General features: G+C 38.4%; 3 protein-coding genes across 3 annotated transcripts; 2 read left to right on the plus strand and 1 right to left on the minus strand.

The window, feature by feature from the left end:
- Window positions 1-5312: 5312 nt before the first annotated feature.
- Window positions 5313-10061, plus strand: LOC310926251 (AP-1 complex subunit sigma-2-like; the record flags this gene model as incomplete). Its single annotated transcript, XM_083888349.1, has 4 exons — window positions 5313-5491; window positions 8959-9067; window positions 9726-9863; window positions 9933-10061. 4 exons carry the CDS (start codon window positions 5313-5315, stop codon window positions 10059-10061), a joined length of 555 nt encoding a protein of 184 aa, XP_083744475.1.
- Window positions 10062-12181: 2120 nt separating this feature from the next.
- LOC310926252 (tripartite motif-containing protein 16-like) lies at window positions 12182-13852 on the plus strand (the record flags this gene model as incomplete). Its single annotated transcript, XM_083888350.1, has 1 exon — window positions 12182-13852. One exon carries the CDS (start codon window positions 12182-12184, stop codon window positions 13850-13852), a length of 1671 nt encoding a protein of 556 aa, XP_083744476.1.
- Window positions 13853-18456: 4604 nt separating this feature from the next.
- Window positions 18457-21781, minus strand: med8 (mediator complex subunit 8). Its single transcript, XM_083888088.1, has 7 exons — window positions 21708-21781; window positions 20652-20773; window positions 20435-20579; window positions 20207-20347; window positions 19075-19162; window positions 18727-18972; window positions 18457-18650 (listed from the first exon to the last, which is right to left on the minus strand). The coding sequence occupies exons 1-7, from the start codon at window positions 21711-21713 to the stop codon at window positions 18565-18567; spliced, it is 834 nt and encodes a 277-aa protein (XP_083744214.1). The 5' UTR covers window positions 21714-21781; the 3' UTR covers window positions 18457-18564.
- Window positions 21782-22268: the final 487 nt, after the last annotated feature.

The raw sequence follows: 22268 nt of genomic DNA on the forward strand, positions 1-22268 counted from the left end.
CCTCGTGTGGTCACTTTGTGTCACTGAGTTCAGTCTAAATTAAATATTTTTAAAAGCTGAATTCACTAAAATCAGTCATTGTAAGTAAGTGATGGAGGCAGCAGTGGATCAACAACTCCTGTGAACTCCTGTGTCTCTGTGATGTTAAAATCACTGGTTTACTCTATGGACTTTGGTGTGGGAGAGTGAGTGACTTTGGTGTGGGAGAGTGAGTGACTTTGGTGTGGGAGAGTGAGTGACTTTGGTGTGGGAGAGTGAGTGACTTTGGTGTGGGAGAGTGAGTGACTTTGGTGTGGCAGAGTGAGTGACTTTGGTGTGGGAGAGTGAGTGACCTTGGTGTGAGAGAGTGAGTGACTTTGGTGTGAGAGAGTGAGTGACTTTGGTGTGGCAGAGTGAGTGACTTTGGTGTGGGAGAGTGAGTGACTTTGGTGTGGGAGAGTGAGTGACTTTGGTGTGGCAGAGTGAGTGACTTTGGTGTGGGAGAGTGAGTGACCTTGGTGTGAGAGAGTGAGTGACTTTGGTGTGAGAGAGTGAGTGACTTTGGTGTGAGAGAGTGAGTGACTTTGGTGTGGGAGAGTGAGTGGTTTACAGACTTCAGTTTACACAAGGAAAAGTCTGTCTAACAGTGAAATAAAGACGTGAACATGTTCTTAAGACATCGTAGACTTAAACTGACATAGATTTTATTACTTGAGTCTTTTATTCAGTGGCTAAAGTCAGGTTTTTTTCCACTCACTCTCCCACACCAAAGTCCATAGAGTAAACCAGTGATTTTAACATCAGGAGTTCACAGGAGTTGTTGATCCACTGCTGCCTCCATCACTAAGTTATAAAATATCATTTTAATGAATTCGGCTTTTGAAATATTTAATTTAGACTTTACTCAGTGACACAAAGTGACCACACGAGGCAGCAGAGGACCAGCAGCTCCTGTGTCCCTGTGAGCTAAAATCACTGGTTTTCTCTATGGACTTTGGTGTGGGAGCTGTGTGAAAATTTCGTAACCTTGAAAAACAATAAACCGTATTATAATAATAATAAATCTAAATGTAGCCTTCGATGGGCAGCGTGAAGTCGGATAAATTCATTTTTGTTGCAGTATGCAACTTCACCACTAGGTGCCACTGAATCCCACACACCAGTCCCTTAAATGTTAATGTTGCACTTTGAAGAGACTTTTGTTTCTGATGCTGTAAAAAATAAATTCCTTGGCTTACGTTCTTCGTAAAACGTGAGCGTATTGTTCGTAACTGGTGTCGTGAAAACACCGCGCACTTGTTTGCTAATATTTCTAACAGACGATGTTTCTGAGCTGTAAAAAAAAAATTTTACGTTTTTTTTTTGTTACAGACAAAAATCTGTAGCATTGTCACTGTTAGCATCGTCACTGTTAGCATCGTCACTGTTAGCATCGTCACTGTTAGCATCGTCACTGTTAGCATCTTCAGCTTTTTATATCCATTAAAGCGTTGTTAAAAAGTAAAGTAAAAGTCTAATAAAAAAAATCTGCTCATTTGATTTGACTCTTATTTTGTAAAGAATTGCTTCTTTTATTCCCGTTTCAACACATTCTTTTTTTTTTTTTTAAATAACGTTTAAAACATCTGAGATTTACAGTAATATTTGTTAAAAGATTAACTTCAAATCTTGATTTAAAATTTTAAATGTTGACCCTTGTTTTTAGTCAAAAATGTCCATAATTTAGTTGTTTTTAGTCAAAAATGTCCATAATTCAGTCGTTTTTAGTCAAAAATGTCCATAATTCAGTTGTTTTTAGTCAAAAATGTCCATAATTCAGTTGTTTTTAGTCAAAAATGTCCATAATTCAGTTTTTTTTATTCAAAAATGTCCATAATTCAGTTGTTTTTAGTCAAAAATTTTCATAATTGAGTTGTTTTTAGTCAAAAATGTCGATAATTTAGTTGTTTTTAGTCAAAAATTTTCATAATTCAGTTGTTTTTAGTCAAAAATGTCCATAATTCAGTTGTTTTCTAGTCAAAAATGTCGATAATTTAGTTGTTTCTAGTCAAAAATGTCCATAATTCAGTTGTTTCTAGTCAAAAATGTCCATAATTCAGTTGTTTCTAGTCAAAAATGTCAATAATTCAGTTGTTTCTAGTCAGAAATGTCCATAATTCAGTTGTTTCAAGTCATAAATGTCCATAATTCAGTTTTTATGACTCAAAATGTAATTTGCCAATCTTAATGACGTCACAGATATGTGTAATTTTAATCCCAGACGGCCTAATTTGGTGATTAAATGTTAAAAATGTGAATGATTCCAGGATTAGGAGTTAATCCTGAGCTTTCAGGTGGCGCTGCTCGGGTTGATGACGTCACTGTGGGCGGGTCCTACTGATGCGCCGTCCATCAGGTTTGACTGACGTGTGTTTGAGCCAATCACGTGTGCCGGTCTGTGCCGGTCCGAGGATTCAGCCCAATGAGCGGCGGCGCGAGGCAGCGGCGACCAATCAGGAGCGAGCGTGTCTCGTGTGTGTGTGTGTGTGTGTGTGTGTGTGTGTGTGTGTGTGTGTGTGTGTGTGTGTGTGTGTGTGTGTGTGTGTGTGTGTGTGTGTGTGTGTGTGTGTGTGTGTGTGTGTGTGTGTGTGTGTGTGTGTGTGTGTGCGTGTGCGTGTGTGTGTCACAGTGATGGTGAGTAACTCTCGTACTTTTCTCACTTTATCGCGTTTAAAACGTCAACATTTCCACGCGCTTTTTCGCTTTGTCATGCTAATGCTAACGCTAGCGCCAGCAGCGGTTTAACGGTGTTTGAGTCACTTCCGCTTCGTAACGGTGATTTAAAGAAGACATTTCATGAGACGTTTCTGTTTTAAATGAGAATAAAAATCAACCCGAGGTGAAAAACAAACCCTCGTTTTAATGTTAGCGAAGTGCAATTAATGTTTTAAAGCGACGATTTAAGTGAAAAACAATAGTTTGTCTGTCATGTTGTTATTTTAATAGTTTGAACTGTATTTAACTAAAGTTTTAGATTTTTCTGTTGTTACTAGTCAAAAATGTTCGTTAATGACCATAATTCAGTTTTTATTCGTCATAAATGTCTATAATTCAGTTTTTATTCCTCAAAAATATCCGTAATTCAGTATTTACTTGTCAAAAATGTTCGTTAATGTCCATAATTCAGTTTTATTAGTAAAAAATGTCCGTAATTCAGTTTTTATTCGTCAAAAATGTCCATAACTCAGTTTTTATTCGTCTTAAATGTGCATAATTCAGTTTTCATTAGTAAAAAATTTCCATAATTCAGTTTTATTAGTAAAAAATGTCCGTAATTTAGTTTTTATTCGTCAAAAATGTCCATAATTCAGTTTTTATTCGTCTTAAATGTGCATAATTCAGTTTTCATTAGTAAAAAATTTCCATAATTCAGTTTTTATTAGTCAAAAATGTCCATAATTCAGTTTTCATTAATCAAAAATGTCCGTAATTCTGTTGTTTCTACTCATAAATGTCCATAATTCCGTTCTTTTTCGTGAAAAATGTCCATAATTCTGTTGTTGCTAGTCAAAAATGTCCATAATTCAGTTATTTGTCAAAAATGTCCATAATTCAGTTTTCATTAGTCAAATATGTCCGTAATTCAGTTTTTATTAGTCAAAAATGTCCATAATTCAGTTTTTATTAGTCAAAAATGTCCATAATTCAGTTATTATTAGTCAAAATGTCCATAATTCAGTTTTTATTTCTCAAAAATGTCCGTAATTCAGTTTATATTAGTCAAAAATGTCCATAATTCAGTTTTCATTCGTCAAAAATGTCCGTAATTCAGTTTTTATTAGTCAAAAATGTCCGTAATTCTCTTGTTTCTACTCATAAATGTCTATAATTCCGTTCTTTTTCGTGAAAAATGTCCATAATTCTGTTGTTGCTAGTCAAAAATGTCCATAATTCAGTTTTCATTAGTCAAATATGTCCGTAATTCAGTTTTTATTAGTCAAAAATGTCCATAATTCAGTTTTTATTTGTCAAAAATGTCCATAATTCAGTTATTATTAGTCAAAATGTCCATAATTCTGTTTTTATTAGTCAAAAATGTCCTTAATTCAGTTTTCGTTAGTCAAAAATGTCCATAATTCAGTTTTTATTAGTCAAAAATGTCCGTAATTCTGTTTTTATTAGTCAAAAATGTCCATAATTCAGTTTTCATTAGTCAAAAATTTCCATAATTCAGTTATTATTAGTCAAAAATGTCCGTAATTCAGTTTTTATTAGTCAAAAATGTCCGTAATTCTGTTGTTTCTACTCATAAATGTCCATAATTTCGTTTTTATTCGTCAAAAATGTTTGTTTCCAGTCAAAAATTTCCATTATTCAGTTGTTATTAGTAAAAATGTCCATAATTCTGTTGTTGCTCGTCAAAAATGTCCATTATTCAGTTTTTACTAGTAAAAAACGTCCATAATTCAGTTGTGACTTGTCAAAAATGTTCGTTAATGTCCATAATTCAGTTTTTATTCGTCATAAATGTCCATAATTCAGTTTTTATTCGTCAAAAATGTCCGTAATTCAGTTGTTACTTGTCAAAAATGGTCGTTAATGTCCATAATTCAGTTTTTATTGGTCAAAAAAGTCCATAATTCAGTTTTCATTAGTCAAAAATGTCCATAATTCAGTTTTTATTAGTCAAAAATGTCTTTAATTCAGTTTTTATTAGTCAAAAATGTCCATAATTCAGTTTTCATTAGTCAAAAATGTCCGTAATTCTGTTGTTTCTACTCATAAATGTCCATAATTCTGTTCTTATTCGTGAAAAATGTCCATAATTCTGTTGTTGCTAGTCAAAAATGTCCATAATTCAGTTTTCATTAGTCAAATATGTCCGTAATTCAGTTGTTTCTAGTCAAAATGTCCATAATTCTGTTGTTGCTCGTCAAAAATGTCCATAATTCAGTTTTTACTAGTAAAAAACGTCCATAATTCAGGTGTTTCTAGTCAAAAATGTTCCATAATTCAGTTTTTATTCGTAAAAAATGTCCATAATTCAGTTGTTACTAGTCAAAAATGTTCTTTACCATTCAAAAATGTCCATAATTCTGTTGATTCTACTCATAAATATCCATAATTCAGTTTTATTAGTCAAAAATGTTTGTTACCAGTCAAAAATGTCTGTAATTCTGTTGTTTCTACTCATAAATGTCCATAATTCCGTTCTTATTGGTGGAAAATGTCCATAATTCTGTTTTTACTAGTCAAAAATGTCCATAATTCAGTTTTTACCATTCAAAAAACGTCCATAATTCAGTTTCTCTGCTCCTTTGCTTGTCTTTCGTGTCCTCATGTCTTCCTTCCAGATGCAGTTCATGCTTCTGTTCAGTCGTCAAGGAAAGCTGCGGCTGCAGAAATGGTACGTGGCCCTGTCTGACAAAGAGAAGAAGAAGGTCACCAGAGAACTGGTGCAGACCGTTCTGGCTCGGAAGCCCAAGATGTGCAGCTTCCTGGAGTGGAGAGACCTGAAGGTGGTCTACAAGAGGTCAGTCCTGAGGTCACAGACCGTCACAGACCGTCACAGACTGTCACAGACTGTCACAGACTGTCACAGACCATCCATCACATACCATCCATCACAGACCATCCATCACAGACTGTCACAGACCGTCACAGACAATCACAGACAATCACAGAACGTCACAGACCGTCACAGACCATCACAGACCGTCACAGACCATGACAGACCGCCACAGACCGCCACAGACCATCACGATTGTCACAGACCGCCACAGACCGTCACAGACCATCCATCACAGACCATGACAGACCTTCACAGACATCACAGACCATCCATCACAGACCGTCATAGACCATCACAGACCATGACAGACCGTCACAGACCATGACAGACCGTCACAGACTGTCACAGACTGTCACAGACCATCCATCACAGACCATCCGTCACAGACCATCACAGACCGTCACAGACCATCACAGACCATCACAGAACATCACAGACCGTCACAGACCATCACAGACCGTCACAGACCATCACAGACCGTCACAGACCACCACAGACCATCACAGACTGTAACAGACCATCACAGACCGCCACAGACTGTCACAGACCATCCATCACAGACCAAGACAGACCGTCACAGACCATCACAGACCATCCATCACAGACCGTCACAGACCATCCATCACAGACCGTCATAGACCATCACAGACCATGACAGACCGTCACAGACCGTCACAGACCATGACAGACCGTCACAGACCGCCACAGACCGCCACAGACCATCACAGACCGTCACGGACCCCCACAGACCGCCACAGACCATCACAGACTGTCACAGACTGTCACAGACCGTCACAGACTATCCATCACAGACCGTCACAGACCATGACAGACCGTCACAGACCATCACAGACCATCCATCACAGACCGTCACAGACCATCCATCACAGACCGTCATAGACCATCACAGACCATGACAGACCGTCACAGACCATGACAGACCGTCACAGACCATCACAGACCATCACAGACCATGACAGACCGTCACAGACCGCCACAGACCATGACAGACCGTCACAGACCATCACAGACCATCACAGACCGTCACAGACCGTCACAGACCGTCACAGACCGTCACAGACCGTCACAGACCATCACAGACCATGACAGACCGTCACAGACCATGACAGACCATCACAGACCATCACAGACCATGACAGACCGTCACAGACCGTCACAGACAATCACAGACCATCACAGACCATCCGTCACAGACCTGTCAATCATCTACCTGACAGACCTTTACTTTCATCATCACACTCTTTGTCAGTGGACAAACAACAAACAATTAGACTTTTCTTATACCGTTAACAACCTGACAGCATAGGAAGGAAGGAAGGAAGGAAGGAAGGAAGGAGGGTTGTATGGAGGTTGTAGGTTTTGTGGGTAGGAAGGTAGGTTGTAAGAATGTACATAGGTAGGAAGGTAGGTAGGTTTTAGTAAAGTAGGAAGGAAGGTTGTATGGAGGGAGGCAGGTTTTAGTAAAGAAGGTAGGTAGGTTGTAAGAAGGTAGGAAGGTAGGTTGTAAGAAAGTAAAGTAGGAAACTAGATTGTAAGAAGGTAGAGAGGTAGGTTTCAGGAAGGTAGGTCCTAAGAAGGTAGGAAGGTAGGTTGTAAGAAGGTAGGTCCCAAGAAGGAAGGAAGGTAGGTTGTAAGAAGGTAGGTCCTAAGAAGGTAGGAAGGTAGGTTGTAAGAAGGTAGGTCCCAAGAAGGAAGGAAGGTAGGTTGTAAGAAGGTAGGTCGTGCGTGCGTGTGAGTGAAGTTGTGGATTCTCCTGAACCTGGATTAACTGAGCCAATCATCACATTCTTACAGAGCCTAAGGGATTAAACAGGATTAAGAGCCACAGCACAATGGACTGTGGGTGTGTGTGTGTGTGTGTGTGTGTGTGTGTGTGTGTGTGTGTGTGTGTTGTTCTGATTTACATTCTCTCTCTTTAACAACAAATAATAGTTACAGAAACATCAGATACACAATAAAATGTTCAGTCTTCAGCCGTAAAACAGAGCAGTGTGATGTTGTTGTTGTTTACGTTGTTTTTGTTTTACATTGTTGTTTACGTTTTTGTTTACATTGTCGTTGTTTACGTTGTTGTTGTTAACATTGCTGTTGTTGCTTACGTTGTTGTTTACATTGTTGTTGTTTATGTTGTTGTTTACATTGTAGTTTACATTGTTGACGTTTTTGTTTTACATTGTTGTTTACGTTGTTGACTTTGTTTACATTGTTGTTGTTCACGTTGGTGTTTACATTGTTGTTTTTTACGTTGTTGTTGCATTTGTTTATGTTGGTGTTTACATTGTTGTTTACGTTGTTGTTGTTTACATTGTAGTTTATGTTGTTGTTTACATGGTTGTTGTTTACATTGTTGTTGTTTACATTGCTGTTGTTGCTTACATTGTTGTTTACATTGTAGTTTACATTGTTGTTGTTGTTTACGTTGTAGTTTACCATGTTGTTGTTTACATTGTAGTTTACATTGTTGTTGTTTACACTGTTGATGTTGTTTACGTTGTAGTTTACGTTGTTGTTGTTAACATTGCTGTTGTTGCTTACGTTGTTGTTTACATTGTTGTTGTTTACGTTTTTGTTTACATTGTTGTTGTTTATGTTGTTGTTTACATTGTAGTTTACATTGTTGTTGTTTACACTGTTGTTGTTTACGTTGTTGTTGTTAATATTGTTGTTGTTGCTTATGTTGTTGTTTACATTGTTGTTGTTTATGTTGTTGTTTACATTGTAGTTTACATTGTTGTTGTTTACGTTGTTGTTGTTTACGTTTTTGCAGTTCACATTGTTGTTGTCGTTGTTAACGTTGTTGTTGTTTACACTGTTGTTGTTTACGTTGTTTACATTGTTGTTGTTTACATTGTTGTTTTAACATTGTTGTTTACACTGTTGTTGTTTACATTGTTGGTGTTTAAGTTATGGTTTACGTTGTTGTTGTTTACGTTTTTGCAGTTCACATTGTTGTTGTTGTTGTTAACGTTGTTGTTGTTTACACTGTTGTTGTTTACGTTGTTAACATTGTTGTTGTTTTAACATTGTTGTTATTTACACTGTTGTTGTTTACATTGTTGGTGTTTAAGTTATGGTTTACGTTGTTGTTGTTTACGTTTTTGCAGTTCACATTGTTGTTGTTGTTAACGTTGTTGTTGTTTACATTGTTGTTTTAACATTGTTGTTGTTTACACTGTTGTTGTTTACGTTGTTTACATTGTTGTTTTAACATTGTTGTTTTAACATTGTTGTTGTTTACACTGTTGTTGTTTACGTTGTTTACATTGTTGTTGTTTACATTGTTGGTGTTTAAGTTATGGCTTACGTTGTTGTTGTTTACGTTTTTGCAGTTCACATTGTTGTTGTTGTTTACGTTGTTGTTGTTTACATTGTTGTTGTTTACGTTGCTGTTGTTGTTGTTGTTGCAGATATGCCAGTTTGTATTTCTGCTGTGCTGTGGAGAGTCAGGACAACGAGCTCATCACTCTGGAGATCATCCACAGATACGTGGAGCTGCTCGACAAATACTTTGGCAGCGTGAGTTTCCTCTCATCAAAGACACTTCAGGGTTTTTATTTCAGGGTTTTAGCAAACGCTCTGAACACTGCTGAAGTCTACGACGTCTTTAAGAACACGTTCACGTCTTTATCTTCACTGTTACACAGACTTTTCCTTGTGTAAACTGAAGTTTGTGAACCACTCACTCTCCCTGCACCAAAGCCCAGAGAGAAAACCAGTGATTTTAACATCACAGAGACACAGGAGTTCACAGGAGTTGTTGATCCACTGCTGCCTCCATCACTAAGTTCAAATGTCTTATTTTGTCAATTTGGCTTGTAAAATATTTACTTTAGACTTAAATCAGTGACACAAAGTGACCACACGGGGCAGCAGTAGACCAGCAGCTCCTGTGTCCCCTGTGAGCTAAAATCACTGGTTTTCTCTATGGGCTTTGGTGTGGGAGAGTGAGTGGTTTACACACTTCAGTTTCCTGTTGGAGAAGATGATGTAGATTTGACGAGTGGCTAAAATCACATTTAAAAACGTGTGTTTTTTGGATGAGTTTAAAGCCACAGTATGTAACCCTCAGCCTCGGTTTGATCTTCACGAGCGTTATTTGTCCTCCCTCTAAAAACAGCCGCCGCTGTATGAGCCGCCGCTAACGTAGATGATGATAGTTTTTGTTTGATTTCAGGTTTGTGAGCTGGACATCATCTTCAACTTTGAGAAGGCGTACTTCATCCTGGATGAATTCCTCTTGGGCGGCGAAGCTCAGGAAACGTCCAAGAAGAACGTGCTGAAGGCCATCGAGCAGGCCGACCTTCTGCAGGAGGTAAGACCTCCTCCTCCTCCTCCTCCTCCTCCTCACTGTGTTGACTCTTTGACTCTCTGGTCTTTTCAGAACGTAGACTTTCAGACGCGTCTGTTTGCAGGTACAGTGACTCTGTCCAGTCAGATCAGTAGATTTAGATCAGACCTGAAACCAGAGGGATCAATGTTCAGCATGTTGTTGTCGTTGTTGCTACGCTAACTAACATGTGATTACCTGATGAAAACCTGTGATGTTTAGGTGGAAAACAAACAAACAAACACGTCACATGTCCACTGATTCTGGAAAAAACGTCAAAATATGTTTTTTTATTTCACCGAAAATCAAGAAAAAACTATTCTGCTGAGAATTGACAGGTCATAAATGTCTATAATTCAGTTTTTAATAGTCAAAAGTGTATAATTCAGTTTTTACTACTCATAAATGTCCATAATTCAGTTTTTATTACTCAAAAATGTCCATAATTCAGTTTTTACTACTCAAAAATGTCCATAATTCAGTTTTTATTAGTCAAAAATGTCCATAATTTCGTTTTTATTTCTCAATTGTCCATAATTCAGTTTTTATTTCTCAAGAATGTCCATAATTTAGTTTTAATACTCATAAATGTTCATAATTCAGTTTTAATTAGTCAAAAATGTCCATAAAATTCAGTTTTTACTACACAAAAATGTCCATAATTCAGTTTTTATTCGTCAAAAATGTCCATAATTCAGTTTTTATTAGTCAGAAATGTCCATAATTCAGTGTTTACTACTCATAAATGTCCATATTCAGTTTTTACGACTCAAAAATGTCCATAATTCAGTTTTTACTACTCAAAAATGTCCATAATTCAGTTTTAACTACTCAAAAATGTCCATAATTCAGTTTTTATTTCTCAAAAATGTCCATAATTTAGTTTTAATACTCATAAATGTTCATAATTCAGTTTTAATTAGTCAAAAATGTCCATAATTCAGTTTTTACTACACAAAAATGTCCATAATTCAGTTTTTATTCATCAAAAATGTCCATAATTCAGTTTTTATCAGTCAAAAATGTCCATAATTCAGTTTGTACTACTCATAAATGTCCATAATTCAGTTTTTACGACTCAAAAAGGTCCATAATTCAGTGTTTATGACTCAAAAATGTCCATAATTCAGTGTTTACGACTCAAAAATGTCCATAATTCAGTTTTTACGACTCAAAATTGTCCATAATTCAGTTTTTACGACTCAAAAATGTCCATAATTCAGTTTTTACGACTCAAAAATGTCCATAATTCAGTGTTTACTACTCATAAATGTCCATAATTCAATTTTTACGATTCAAAAATGTCCATAATTCAGTGTTAAAGACTCAAAAATGTCCATAATTCTGTTTTTACTACTCAAAAATTTCCATAATTCAGTGTTTACGACTCAAAAATGTCCATAATTCAGTTTTTACTACTCAGAAATGTCCATTATTCAGCTTTTACTACTCATAAATGTCCATAATTCAGTTTTTATTAGTCAAAAATGTCCATAATTCAGTTTTTACTACTCAGAAATGTCCATAATTCAGTTTTTATTTCTCAAAAATGTCCATAATTTAGTTTTAATACTCATAAATGTTCATAATTAAGTTTTTATTAGTCAAAAATGTCCAAAATTAAGTTTTTACTACTCAAAAATGTCCATTATTCAGTTTTTACTACTCAAAAATGTCCATAATTCAGTTTTTATTTCTCAAAAATGTCCATAATTTAGTTTTAATACTCATAAATGTTCATAATTCAGTTTTAATTAGTCAAAAATGTCCATAATTCAGTTTTTACTACTCATAAATGTCCATAATTCAGTTTTTATTAGTCAAAAATGTCCATAATTCAGTTTTTACTACTCAGAAATGTCCATAATTCAGTTTTTATTTCTCAAAAATGTCCATAATTTAGTTTTAATACTCATAAATGTTCATAATTCAGTTTTTATTCATCAATAATGTCCATAATTCAGTTTTTACTACTCAAAAGTGTCTATAATTCAATGTTTACTCGTCAAAAGTGTCCAGAACAAAACAAACTCTTGCACTAAAATGTCGTGAGGAAGCAGAAATCTTCCCACTCTTTGGTGTGTTGAGGACAGACAAACAGGTCTGTGTGTTTATCTGTGATCAGGGAGCGTCACTACATACAAAGTTCACCCACACTGAGCTCACACTTCCTGCTCCTCACCACCAGCCTATCACATCTGCTCTTTGACCAGAGGAGGAGGAGCCGACAGGCTCCGCCCACTGCAATAAACAAGCTCAAGCTGGTTCCTCTTGTGAGAAAGAGAAAGTCAGACGTTGGTGAAATGGCGCAGGCAGGAGTTCAGCTGCAGAGAGAAACTCTCTCTTGTTCCATCTGTTTGGAACTTCTGAAGGATCCGGTGACTCTGAGCTGTGGACACAGCTTCTGTATGAACTGTATTAAAGAACACTGGGACTGTGAGGACGTGAGGAGGATCTACAGCTGTCCTCAGTGTAGAGAGGCCTTCACACCGAGGCCTGACCTGAAGAAAAGCACCATGTTAGCAGAGTTAGTGGAGGAGCTGAAGAAGACTGGACTCCACGCTGCTCCTGCTCATCACTGCTATGCTGGAGCTGAAGATGTGGCCTGTGACGTCTGCACTGGGAGGAAACTGAAAGCTCTCAAGTCCTGTTTGGATTGTTTGGCCTCTTACTGTGAGGAACATCTCCAGCCTCATCATCAATCACCTGCATTAAAGAGACACAAGCTGGTGGAGCCCTCCAAGAACCTCCAGGAGAACATCTGCCCTCATCACGGTAAGATGATGGACTTGTTCTGCCGCACTGATCATCAGTGTATCTGTTATCTCTGCTCTGTGGACCAACACAAAGACCACGACACAGTCACAGCTGCAGCAGAGAGGAAGGAGAAGCAGAGAGAGCTGGATCTGAGTCAAGAAGAAGTCCAGCAGAGAGTCCAGGACATAGACAGAGACGTGAAGGTGCTTCAACAGCAGGAGGAGGACCTCACTGTCTCTGCTGATAAAGCTGAGAAGGACACAGACGAGGTCTTCACTGAGACGATGAGTCTCCTGCAGAAAAAACACTCTGAGGTGGAGCAGCAGATCAGATCCAAGCAGCAAACTGAAGTGAGTCGAGTCAGAGACGCTGAGAAGAAGCTTCAGCAGGAGAAGACTGAGCTGAAGAAGAGAGAAGCTGAACTGAAGCAGCTCTCACTCACACACGACCACAACCAGTTTCTCCTCAACTACGGCTCACTGTCAGCACTCAGTCCATCTACACACTCGTCCACCATCAACGTCCGTCCTCTGAGACACTTTGAGGACGTGACAGCAGCTGTGGTGAAGCTCAGAGATCTACTGAAGGACGTCCTGACCCAGACGTGGACAAACATCTCACTGACTGTGGATGAAGCAGATGTTTTACTGACAGAACCAAAGACCAGAGCTGAGTTCTTCAGATATTCACAGGAAATCAAACTGGATCCAAACACAGCTCAAAAATGTCTGTTTTTATCTGAGGGAAACAGAAAAGTGACATTAATGAACGTAGTTCAGTCTTATCCTGATCACACAGACAGATTCACTAATTATTCTCAGGTTCTGAGTGAAGAGAGTTTGAGTGGACGTTGTTACTGTGAGGTGGAGTGGACAGGAGGAGGAGGAGTTTCTGTAGCAGTGACGTACAAGAACATCAGCAGATCAGGTTCAGGTGAATGTTTTTTTGGACACAATGACAAATCTTGGTCTTTAGAGTGTAACCAAAACATTTGTAGTTTTCGACACAACAGCATCTTGACTAAAGTCTCAGATGTTGGTGTCTCCAGAGTGGGAGTTTACCTGGACCACAGAGCAGGTCTTCTGTCCTTCTACAGAGTCTCTGACACCATGACTCTGATCCACAGAGTCCAGACCACGTTCACTCAGCCTCTCTATGCTGGAGTCTGTGTTTATTATCCACCTGGATCCACAGCTGAGTTCTGTAAACTCAAATAGACTTGAGTTCTTTCAGGAGCAGTGAGTTCAACTCTGTTGTCAATCAAACAGTGTGGGCGTGTCCTTGAGTTTGTTGTTGTCTCTATAATCACATGTAACATGTGTCTCTGTGATAGAACTCATCATCATCATCATCATCATCATGATTTGTTCTTTTCTTTTCTGTCAAAGTGATTTAAAGACATAAGAAATAAGTATCTATACATTCTAGATTATTGTAGTAAATCATCATGTTCTGTGGAGTTTGTTTTAATCAACCAGATTATTTAATCCAGGTTTGAGATTGTAATGAAACAAAGTGATTTAAATAAAAAAATAAAACGTCATAAATATCTTTGTTATCTTTGTCCCTGAGTATCGATGAGATAAGATCGTCCTTTCACAGCAGATAAAAACAACAACAAGTTAGAAAATACAAGGATCAGGAAATAAGGATTAAATATGTGCAAGAAAAACAATATAACTTATCTGGACATTAGGATGATCATTTACATTTACAGTAAAAACAAAAAAAAAAAACATATTTATGATATTTTCTTCCTTCACTGTTTCAGTATTTCCCTCTCTCTTTCTTTATTTCTAGGTTTTTAGTCGTAGTTTTACTGGTAGTTTTAGTAGTTTAGTTGTTTTACTGGTAGTTTAGTAGTTTTACTAGTTTGGTGGTTTTAGTAGTTTAATAGTTTGAGTAGTTCAGCAGTTTTACTAGTTTGGTAGTTTTAGTAGTTTAGCAGTTTTACTAGTTTAGCAGTTTTACTAGTTTGGTAGTTTTAGTAGTTTAGCACTTTTACTAGTTTAGCAGTTTTACTAGTTTGGTAGTTTTAGTCGTTTATTAGTTTAAGTAATTTTACTGGTAGTTTAGTGGTTTTATTAGTTTTAGTAGTTTCAGTAGTTTTAGTCATTGTACTGGTAGTTTAGTAGTTTTAGTAGTTTCGCTATTTTTTTGTCTTAGTAGTTTTCGTAGTTTTGGTGGTTAAGTAGTTTTACTGGTAGTTCTAGTAGTTTTAGTAATTTAGTAGTATTAGTAGTTTTAGTAGTTTAGTAGTTTTACTGGTAGTTTTAGTAGTTTTTGTAATTTAGTAGTTTTACTGGTAGTTTTAGTAATTTAGTAGTTTTAGTAGTTGTACTGGTAGTTTTAGTAATTTAGTAGTATTAGTAGTTTAGTAGTTGGTTTAGTGGTAGTTTGTGGGGGTCTATGGAGCAGTGGGCGGACAGACTCGTTCCTCGTCAACATCTGACAACAGAATTATAAATATCTAACATTTGTCAGATTATAAACGTCAGATTATTTAGTCAGATTATTTAGTCAGATTATTTAGTCAGGTGTTGACGGAGAACGAGTTTGCAGACAGACAGCGACGACTTCCGCTCCTTTGAGCTGTTGCGCTCAACCTCAGTAGCCAATCAGCAGGCAGCTTCCTAAGGCCCGCCCACAAACAAAAAAAACCACGGTGCAAAAAACAAAGGGGGCGCTGTTGTTCCCCGAGCAATCTTAGCTTAGTGAAGTAGGTCGATTGATTTGGTGATTTTTCTGTTCCAGATGAGACAAAGTGTGTGTGTGTGTGTGTGTGTGTGTGTGTGTGTGTGTGTGTGTGTGTGTGTGTGTCTGTGTGTGTTAAATTAGTGAAGCTAAGCTAAGCTTAGCTAAGAGTTTAGAGCGTGCTCACATCTCCTCTGATTGAACTCGATGAAAAACATCCACAGTCGATGACAGAGATGATGTCGTTTTTTTGGTGGCTCAGTGGCGCCCCCTGTCTGCTGCTCTGTGTCCTGCATGTCCTCTGAATGAATGTCCTGGGGCCTGTTTCACAAAGCAGGTTCAACAAACTCTGAGTCTAACCCTGAACTCTGAGTTGATCTACTCTGAGAAAAGGAAACTCTGAGTTTTCGGTTTCAAAACAGCTGATTTGAGTTAGTTTGTTCAACTCAGAGTAGTTTCACCTGGAGTTAAGCGCCTGCACCACAAGTATAAAAAGACAGTATTAATGGAGCCACGTTTCAACGAGTCACCATGACAACGAGGAAGCGGAGGGTGATGTTATTCACCCACTGGAGTTGGAAAATATTAATGCGTGAATTTGAGCAAGTTTTTAGAAGGAAGTGTAACAGCAGCAAAAGAGAGAGAGACGACGTCTGAGAGAGAGAGAGAGAGAGAACACTGATGATGATGAGGAAGTTTAAATGTCGTCCTTTGCACAATCACAATAATATTACAGAGGAAACTGCTTGAGTTGTAGATTATTAATGTATTTATTTAGCTGTAATCCCGCGGGGGAGAAGCGCAGTTGGCAGCAGTTTAATATGAAACATAAAAACATTGTTCAAACAGGTAAGACCTCGGTATAATCTCATGAGATTAACCTCATTTTGATCATGTTTTACATAAAGTAAATATAAAGTGTCTGTTTGACTGTACAGTTGTTTTATCCCCAACATAATGATGTTTTCACACATAAATGACTAGTCATTTATATCATGGTCAAGTGATCTGCATCTATGACGTTGTATAAAAAACTCCCATTTGTATAAAAAAAAAACGCAGCGCAACACACAGTTTGTGCTGTGATGTGAGAGCTTGACTCCGGTTGTTAATGTTGTAAATGTAAGGAAGGATTAGGTTGTGAATGTAAATGATGAACTGTGACGTGAAACATTGCTGCTCAAAGAGAGAAGTGTCTGGAAATCTATGCACAGTCTGATAATCATGTCCTGAAGAATATTTAATTATCTGCACATTAATGCTGCACCTTCATCCACGGGATCACTGTCAAAAGCACATGGTTGTGAAAATAGTCTTCACCTAATATAATTTCTAATGTAGACGACAGAACAGACTTCAAAACTCTGCTGACTGAATGAATGAGGAAGTCAAATACCGTGTGTGTCTGAAAGAGGGCGGAGACAGAGAGAAATTCCAGGTTAGTTGAAGAAAACCTGCCAGTGATCAGGTTAGGTTCAGGGCGTATGTTGCCAGGGCAACTGACTCAAGAGTTAAGCTGAACTGGCTTTTTGAAACCGAAAAACCAGTTTCCCTCATTTCAGGGTTAACAGACTCAGAGTTTTCACTAAACCTGCTTTGTGAAACAGGCCCCTAGTGTTTTGTGTGTGTTTGTCTCCTGCAGCCCTGACATGAGATTTTCACTGTGCCTGTGTACTGATGTGCTGCTGCTGCTGCTGCTGATCCTCCTGCTGCTGCTGCTGCTGCTGCTGCTGCTGCTGCTGCTGCTGTACTCTGAGCTCTTCACCTCATTCACCAGGACATTGTCACTGGTTTTTGTTCAGTCTTCTCACATCTCACAGTCTTTTCCTTGTGTTAAACTGAAGTCTGTAAAGTCACTCACTCTCCCACACCAAAGTCACTCACTCTCCCGCACCAAAGTCACTCACTCTGCCGCACCAAAGTCACTCACTCTCCCACACCAAAGTCACTCACTCTCTCACACCAAAGTCACTCACTCTCCCGCACCAAAGTCACTCACTCTCCCGCACCAAAGTCACTCACTCTCCCGCACCAAAGTCACTCACTCTCCCGCACCAAAGTCACTCACTCTCCCGCACCAAAGTCACTCACTCTCCCACACCAAAGTCACTCACTCTCACACCAAAGTCACTCACTCTCCCACACCAAAGTCACTCACTCTCTCGCACCAAAGTCACTCACTCTCCCGCACCAAAGTCACTCACTCTCCCGCACCAAAGTCACTCACTCTCCCGCACCAAAGTCACTCACTCTCCCGCACCAAAGTCACTCATTCTCCCGCACCAAAGTCACTCACTCTCCCGCACCAAAGTCACTCACTCTCCCGCACCAAAGTCACTCACTCTCCCACACCAAAGTCACTCACTCTCCCGCACCAAAGTCACTCACTCTCACACCAAAGTCACTCACTCTCCCGCACCAAAGTCACTCACTCTCTCGCACCAAAGTCACTCACTCTCCCGCACCAAAGTCACTCACTCTCCCGCACCAAAGTCACTCACTCTCCCACACCAAAGTCACTCACTCTCCCACACCAAAGTCACTCACTCTCACACCAAAGTCACTCACTCTCCCACACCAAAGTCACTCACTCTCTCACACCAAAGTCACTCACTCTCCCACACCAAAGTCACTCACTCTCCCACACCAGTCACTCACTCTCACACCAAAGTCACTCACTCTCTCACACCAAAGTCACTCACTCTCTAACACCAAAGTCACTCACTCTCCCGCACCAAAGTCACTCACTCTCCCACACCAAAGTCACTCACTCTCCCACACACTTTGGTGTGGGAGAGTGAGTGACTTTGGTGTGGGAGAGTGAGTGGTTTATAAACTTCAGTTTCCTGTTGTTAAAGTCTGTCTAACAACAAAATTAAGCGGCTAAATTATTCTTAAGACACGGTAGACTTAGTCAGTCAGTCTATAGTGTATATCATAGTAAACTCAGTGTGTAAATTACTCTTAAAGTCCTTTAAAACCAAATTATTGTCAGATAACTACAAAAACTGTCATATTTATTTTGGTTAAAACCACGTATGTGACTTCATTTAGAAGAATTATTTAGCCAATAATAACAATAATAACAATAATAATAACAACACAGACTGAAAAGAATTCATTTCACATTTTTAAAAAAATCCCATCTTTTATTATTAGAAAAGTTGTCGTCGTTCCGTTCCAAACACAGTCCCCGGTGCCACACTGCCATCTAGTGGCTCTGCCGCTGCAGCGCTCACTGCTGCGGCAGAGACCTGGTGTAAGGGTGCATGGACCCAGACGCAGACTTGATGTTGGTCTTGATGCTGCTCGCCATTTTCCCTGAAACAGAAGAGAGAAAACGTTCTGGGATCAAAGTCAGAGTTTGACTTTGTGGACTTTTTCAGAATCCACTTACCGGGCTGCCCCTGCTGCTGTGGGGCCCCGGGTCCTCCCATCCCTGCCTGCTGCCCTGGGCCTCCTCCTATGGTGACCTGCTGTAAGGTGGGCCCCCCGCCGCTCATCATGGGCCCCTGGCCTGGATGAGCGGGAGCCACTCCTGGACCGGGAGGTCTGCACTTGGAGAGACCTTTTCCGAACGCCACGGCTCCCACCAGAGCGCTGGTGTCGGTCGGGTTAAACGAGGGTTTGTTTTGTCTCAACGCTGGAAAAAAACACACGAGAAGAATCAATAAAAACAACAAACAAAAAACCTGGAGAACTGTTGGAAAACAACCGGAGGTCAAAGGTCAAAGGTCAAACCCACAGGAAGTCTCTGCGTCTCTGTCGTCGCGAGGATTGTTCAGCTTCTCCAGGAGATTCGAACAAACTTTATTCAACGCCTGGATTTGTTTCTGCGGAGGACAAACAAAAAAAGAGGTTTTTCTGCAGGTTTTTAAAACTGAGGATCAGTGTTTTCTGATCCTGATCCTCAGTGAACTCTGCTCTGCCATGTTTTACATGTTACCTGCTCCAAAAACCCCTGATTCAGACGAATCGTCAGCTCGTCGTCGAGCTCTGCACAAACCTGATAAAGTTTTGTCCTTTTTTTTCAGATAATTTAATGTTTCAACTTATATCTTTTTTTTTAAATGTTGTATTTAAATTTTGGTCCAAAATGTAATATTTGTAAAAAAAAATTTTCAACTTTTGTTCTTTTTTAAAAAATCTTTCAACTTTTGTTTAAAAAATCCAAAAAGTTGTCAAACTTTTTCGTCATTTTTTTAATGTTATATTTACATTTTTTCATCTTTTGTCATTTAAAAAAAATGTTATTTCAAATGTTGTGTTTTTTTTAAAAACTTAAATTTAAACTTTTGTCCATTTAAAAAAAATGAATGTTTCAACATTTGTCATTTAAAAAATTTATTTCAAATTTTGTCAATTGTTTTTCAAAAAATGTAATGTTTCAACTTTAGTCATTTAAGAAAAATATTTTATTTAAATTTTGGTTAAAAGTTTCAAATTTGTCATTTAAAAAAATTTTTTATTTTCAAAAAAGTTAATGTTTCAACATTTCTCTTTTTATAGAAAAGTTATATTTCAACTTTTGTCATTTTTTAAAATGTTATATTTACATTTTCGTCATTTATTTCAACTTTTGTCATTAAAAAAAAAAAAGATTTCAATTTTGTCCAATTTTGTTTCAACTTTTGTCTTTTTTTAATGTTATATTTAAATTTTGCTCAAAAGTTTCAACTTCAAAATTTTTTTTTCAACTTTTGTCCATTTATATTTAAATGTTGGTCTTTTTTTGTCAGTTTTTGGTTTTTTTTTTCCAAAAACGTAATGTTTCATGTGACTCGGGTGTTTTTGGGCAACATGTAAAACCTGGCAGGGCAGAGTTCCCTGAGGAACAGGGTTGAGAAACAGTGATTTTTCCACAGAAACCCTCTGACCTGAGCCACTTCAGGGCCGATGCGAGCTGCCTCGGTGCTCAGCTGCTTCTCCTGCTCCTCCACCTCAGGGTCGGGCTTCGTTCTCAGGTAATCCGGGACGATCTCGTGGCTGAACACCGGCACTCGCTGCTCTGTGAGTTTCTGACGGAGAGGAAAACAAACAAAGATGAACAAACAGGAAGGAGCTCCGGTGGTCGTGGTCGCGGTCGTGGCGTCAGAGAAACTCACGGCGAGGTCTTCGTCTCTGTCTGGAGACAAGAGCAGAGGGATGATGACCTGGTTACGGAAGGACGGCGTCTTCTCGTTCTTCAGGAGCTTGTTGATGGTGTTGAGTTGACCGGAGAGAAGAGCGAAGTTGTCCAGCACTGACGGCCTGAAAGACACGCGTCACAGTATATTACAGTGTATTTATTCACCCTTAAAGTTCACGTGGTTAAACGCTCACCAGCCCAGTCGCTCGTATTCATTCTCCAACTTATAGATGAAGCTGTGAAGAGCGTTTTTGACGTGAGCGACTCGTGAAGCCAGAGACTCCACTGAGGCCTCCAGCTGCTTCTCCTCTCTGTGCTGGAAACACACAAGATTAACGCAAACGTTTTAGATTTCATCTGTCCATATGAAACAACGTTAAAACAGTGAAACAGGAGTTCATTTAAGACAAGAGAGCGAGAGTTTGAAGCTTTATTTCATGATTAAAACACCATTTCTGATCGTTTCAGCTTCTTAAATGAATATTTTCATGTTTCTGTCATTTTTCAGCTTCTTAAATGTGAATATTTTCATGTTTCTGTCATTTTTCAGCTTCTTAAATGTGAATATTTTCACGTTTCTGTCATTTTTCAGCTTCTTGAATGTGAATATTTTCACGTTTCTGTCATTTTTCAGCTTCTTAAATGTGAATATTTTCACGTTTCTGTAATTTTTCAGCTTCTTAAATGTGAATATTTTCACGTTTCTGTCATTTTTCAGCTTCTTAAATGTGAATATTCTCACGTTTCTGTCATTTTTCAGCTCCTTAAATGTGAATATTTTCACGTTTCTGTCATTTTTCAGCTTCTTAAATGTGAATATTTTCACGTTTCTGTCATTTTTCAGCTTCTTAAATGTGAATATTTTCACGTTTCTGTCATTTTTCAGCTTCTTAAATGTTATTTTGAATATGTTGTGTTTGGGAACATCATAATGTCCATGTTTAACAAACACTGATCAACGTTTTATGGACCAAACAATGACTCAGTTAATCGTAAAAAACAATCGACAGATTAATCGATTATGTAAATAATCGCTAGATTATTTTTGCCCTTTCTTTGGTAAAAAAACATTGAACTTTTACAGATTATCGTCATTGTTATGCTAGCCAGCTAACACGCTAACAACCGCGCTAGCTAATCTAGCGGATTAGCAACAGCGAGATTTATTCATTCAGAAGAAACACGTAACAAAAAACCACTAAATAATTTAGCACATTATCATAATAATGTTAACTTTAAAGCAGCGTTACCTGCATCTCTGCGGAGAAACCGTGAAACAGACCGAGGAGGAAAATGCTAGCAGTCAGCGCACACTTCCGGTTCACGCTTGTCAAAATAAAAGCTCTCTTCTTTCCGCTTTAAAGCGGAGTAACAGTAATGGCGCCACCTACTGTACCGGAGTACGTAAAACAATTGACACCTGTTAATAAAGAATAACTTTCCTACTTTAAGAAAGAAAAAGGCGTGAATGTGTGTGTGAGAGAGTGATTTAAATAAAAAAAAAATAAAGGTTAAATATGAAAAAAGGATAAATATATACAAAATAAAAATAAAATTTATGTATAAAAATACACACACATAAATAAAAATAAAAATATTAAAACAATATAAATAAACATAAATGAATGAAAAGGTAAAGGAAAAAGTGAAAGAGTGAGACCTCTTCCTCCTCTTCCTCTTCCTCCTCTTAGCTCCTCCCCCCTCTGCTCAGGTGTGATGAACAGGAAGTGATCTTCCACCTGTGTGTGTGTGTGTGTGCGCGCGTGCAGGTAAACAGGTAAACAGCCGAGGCTGCGATGTGACGCCGTTTA

This window comes from Microchirus variegatus, assembly GCF_963457635.1.
Source record: "Microchirus variegatus genome assembly, chromosome: 4".
Taxonomy (NCBI): domain Eukaryota; kingdom Metazoa; phylum Chordata; class Actinopteri; order Pleuronectiformes; family Soleidae; genus Microchirus; species Microchirus variegatus.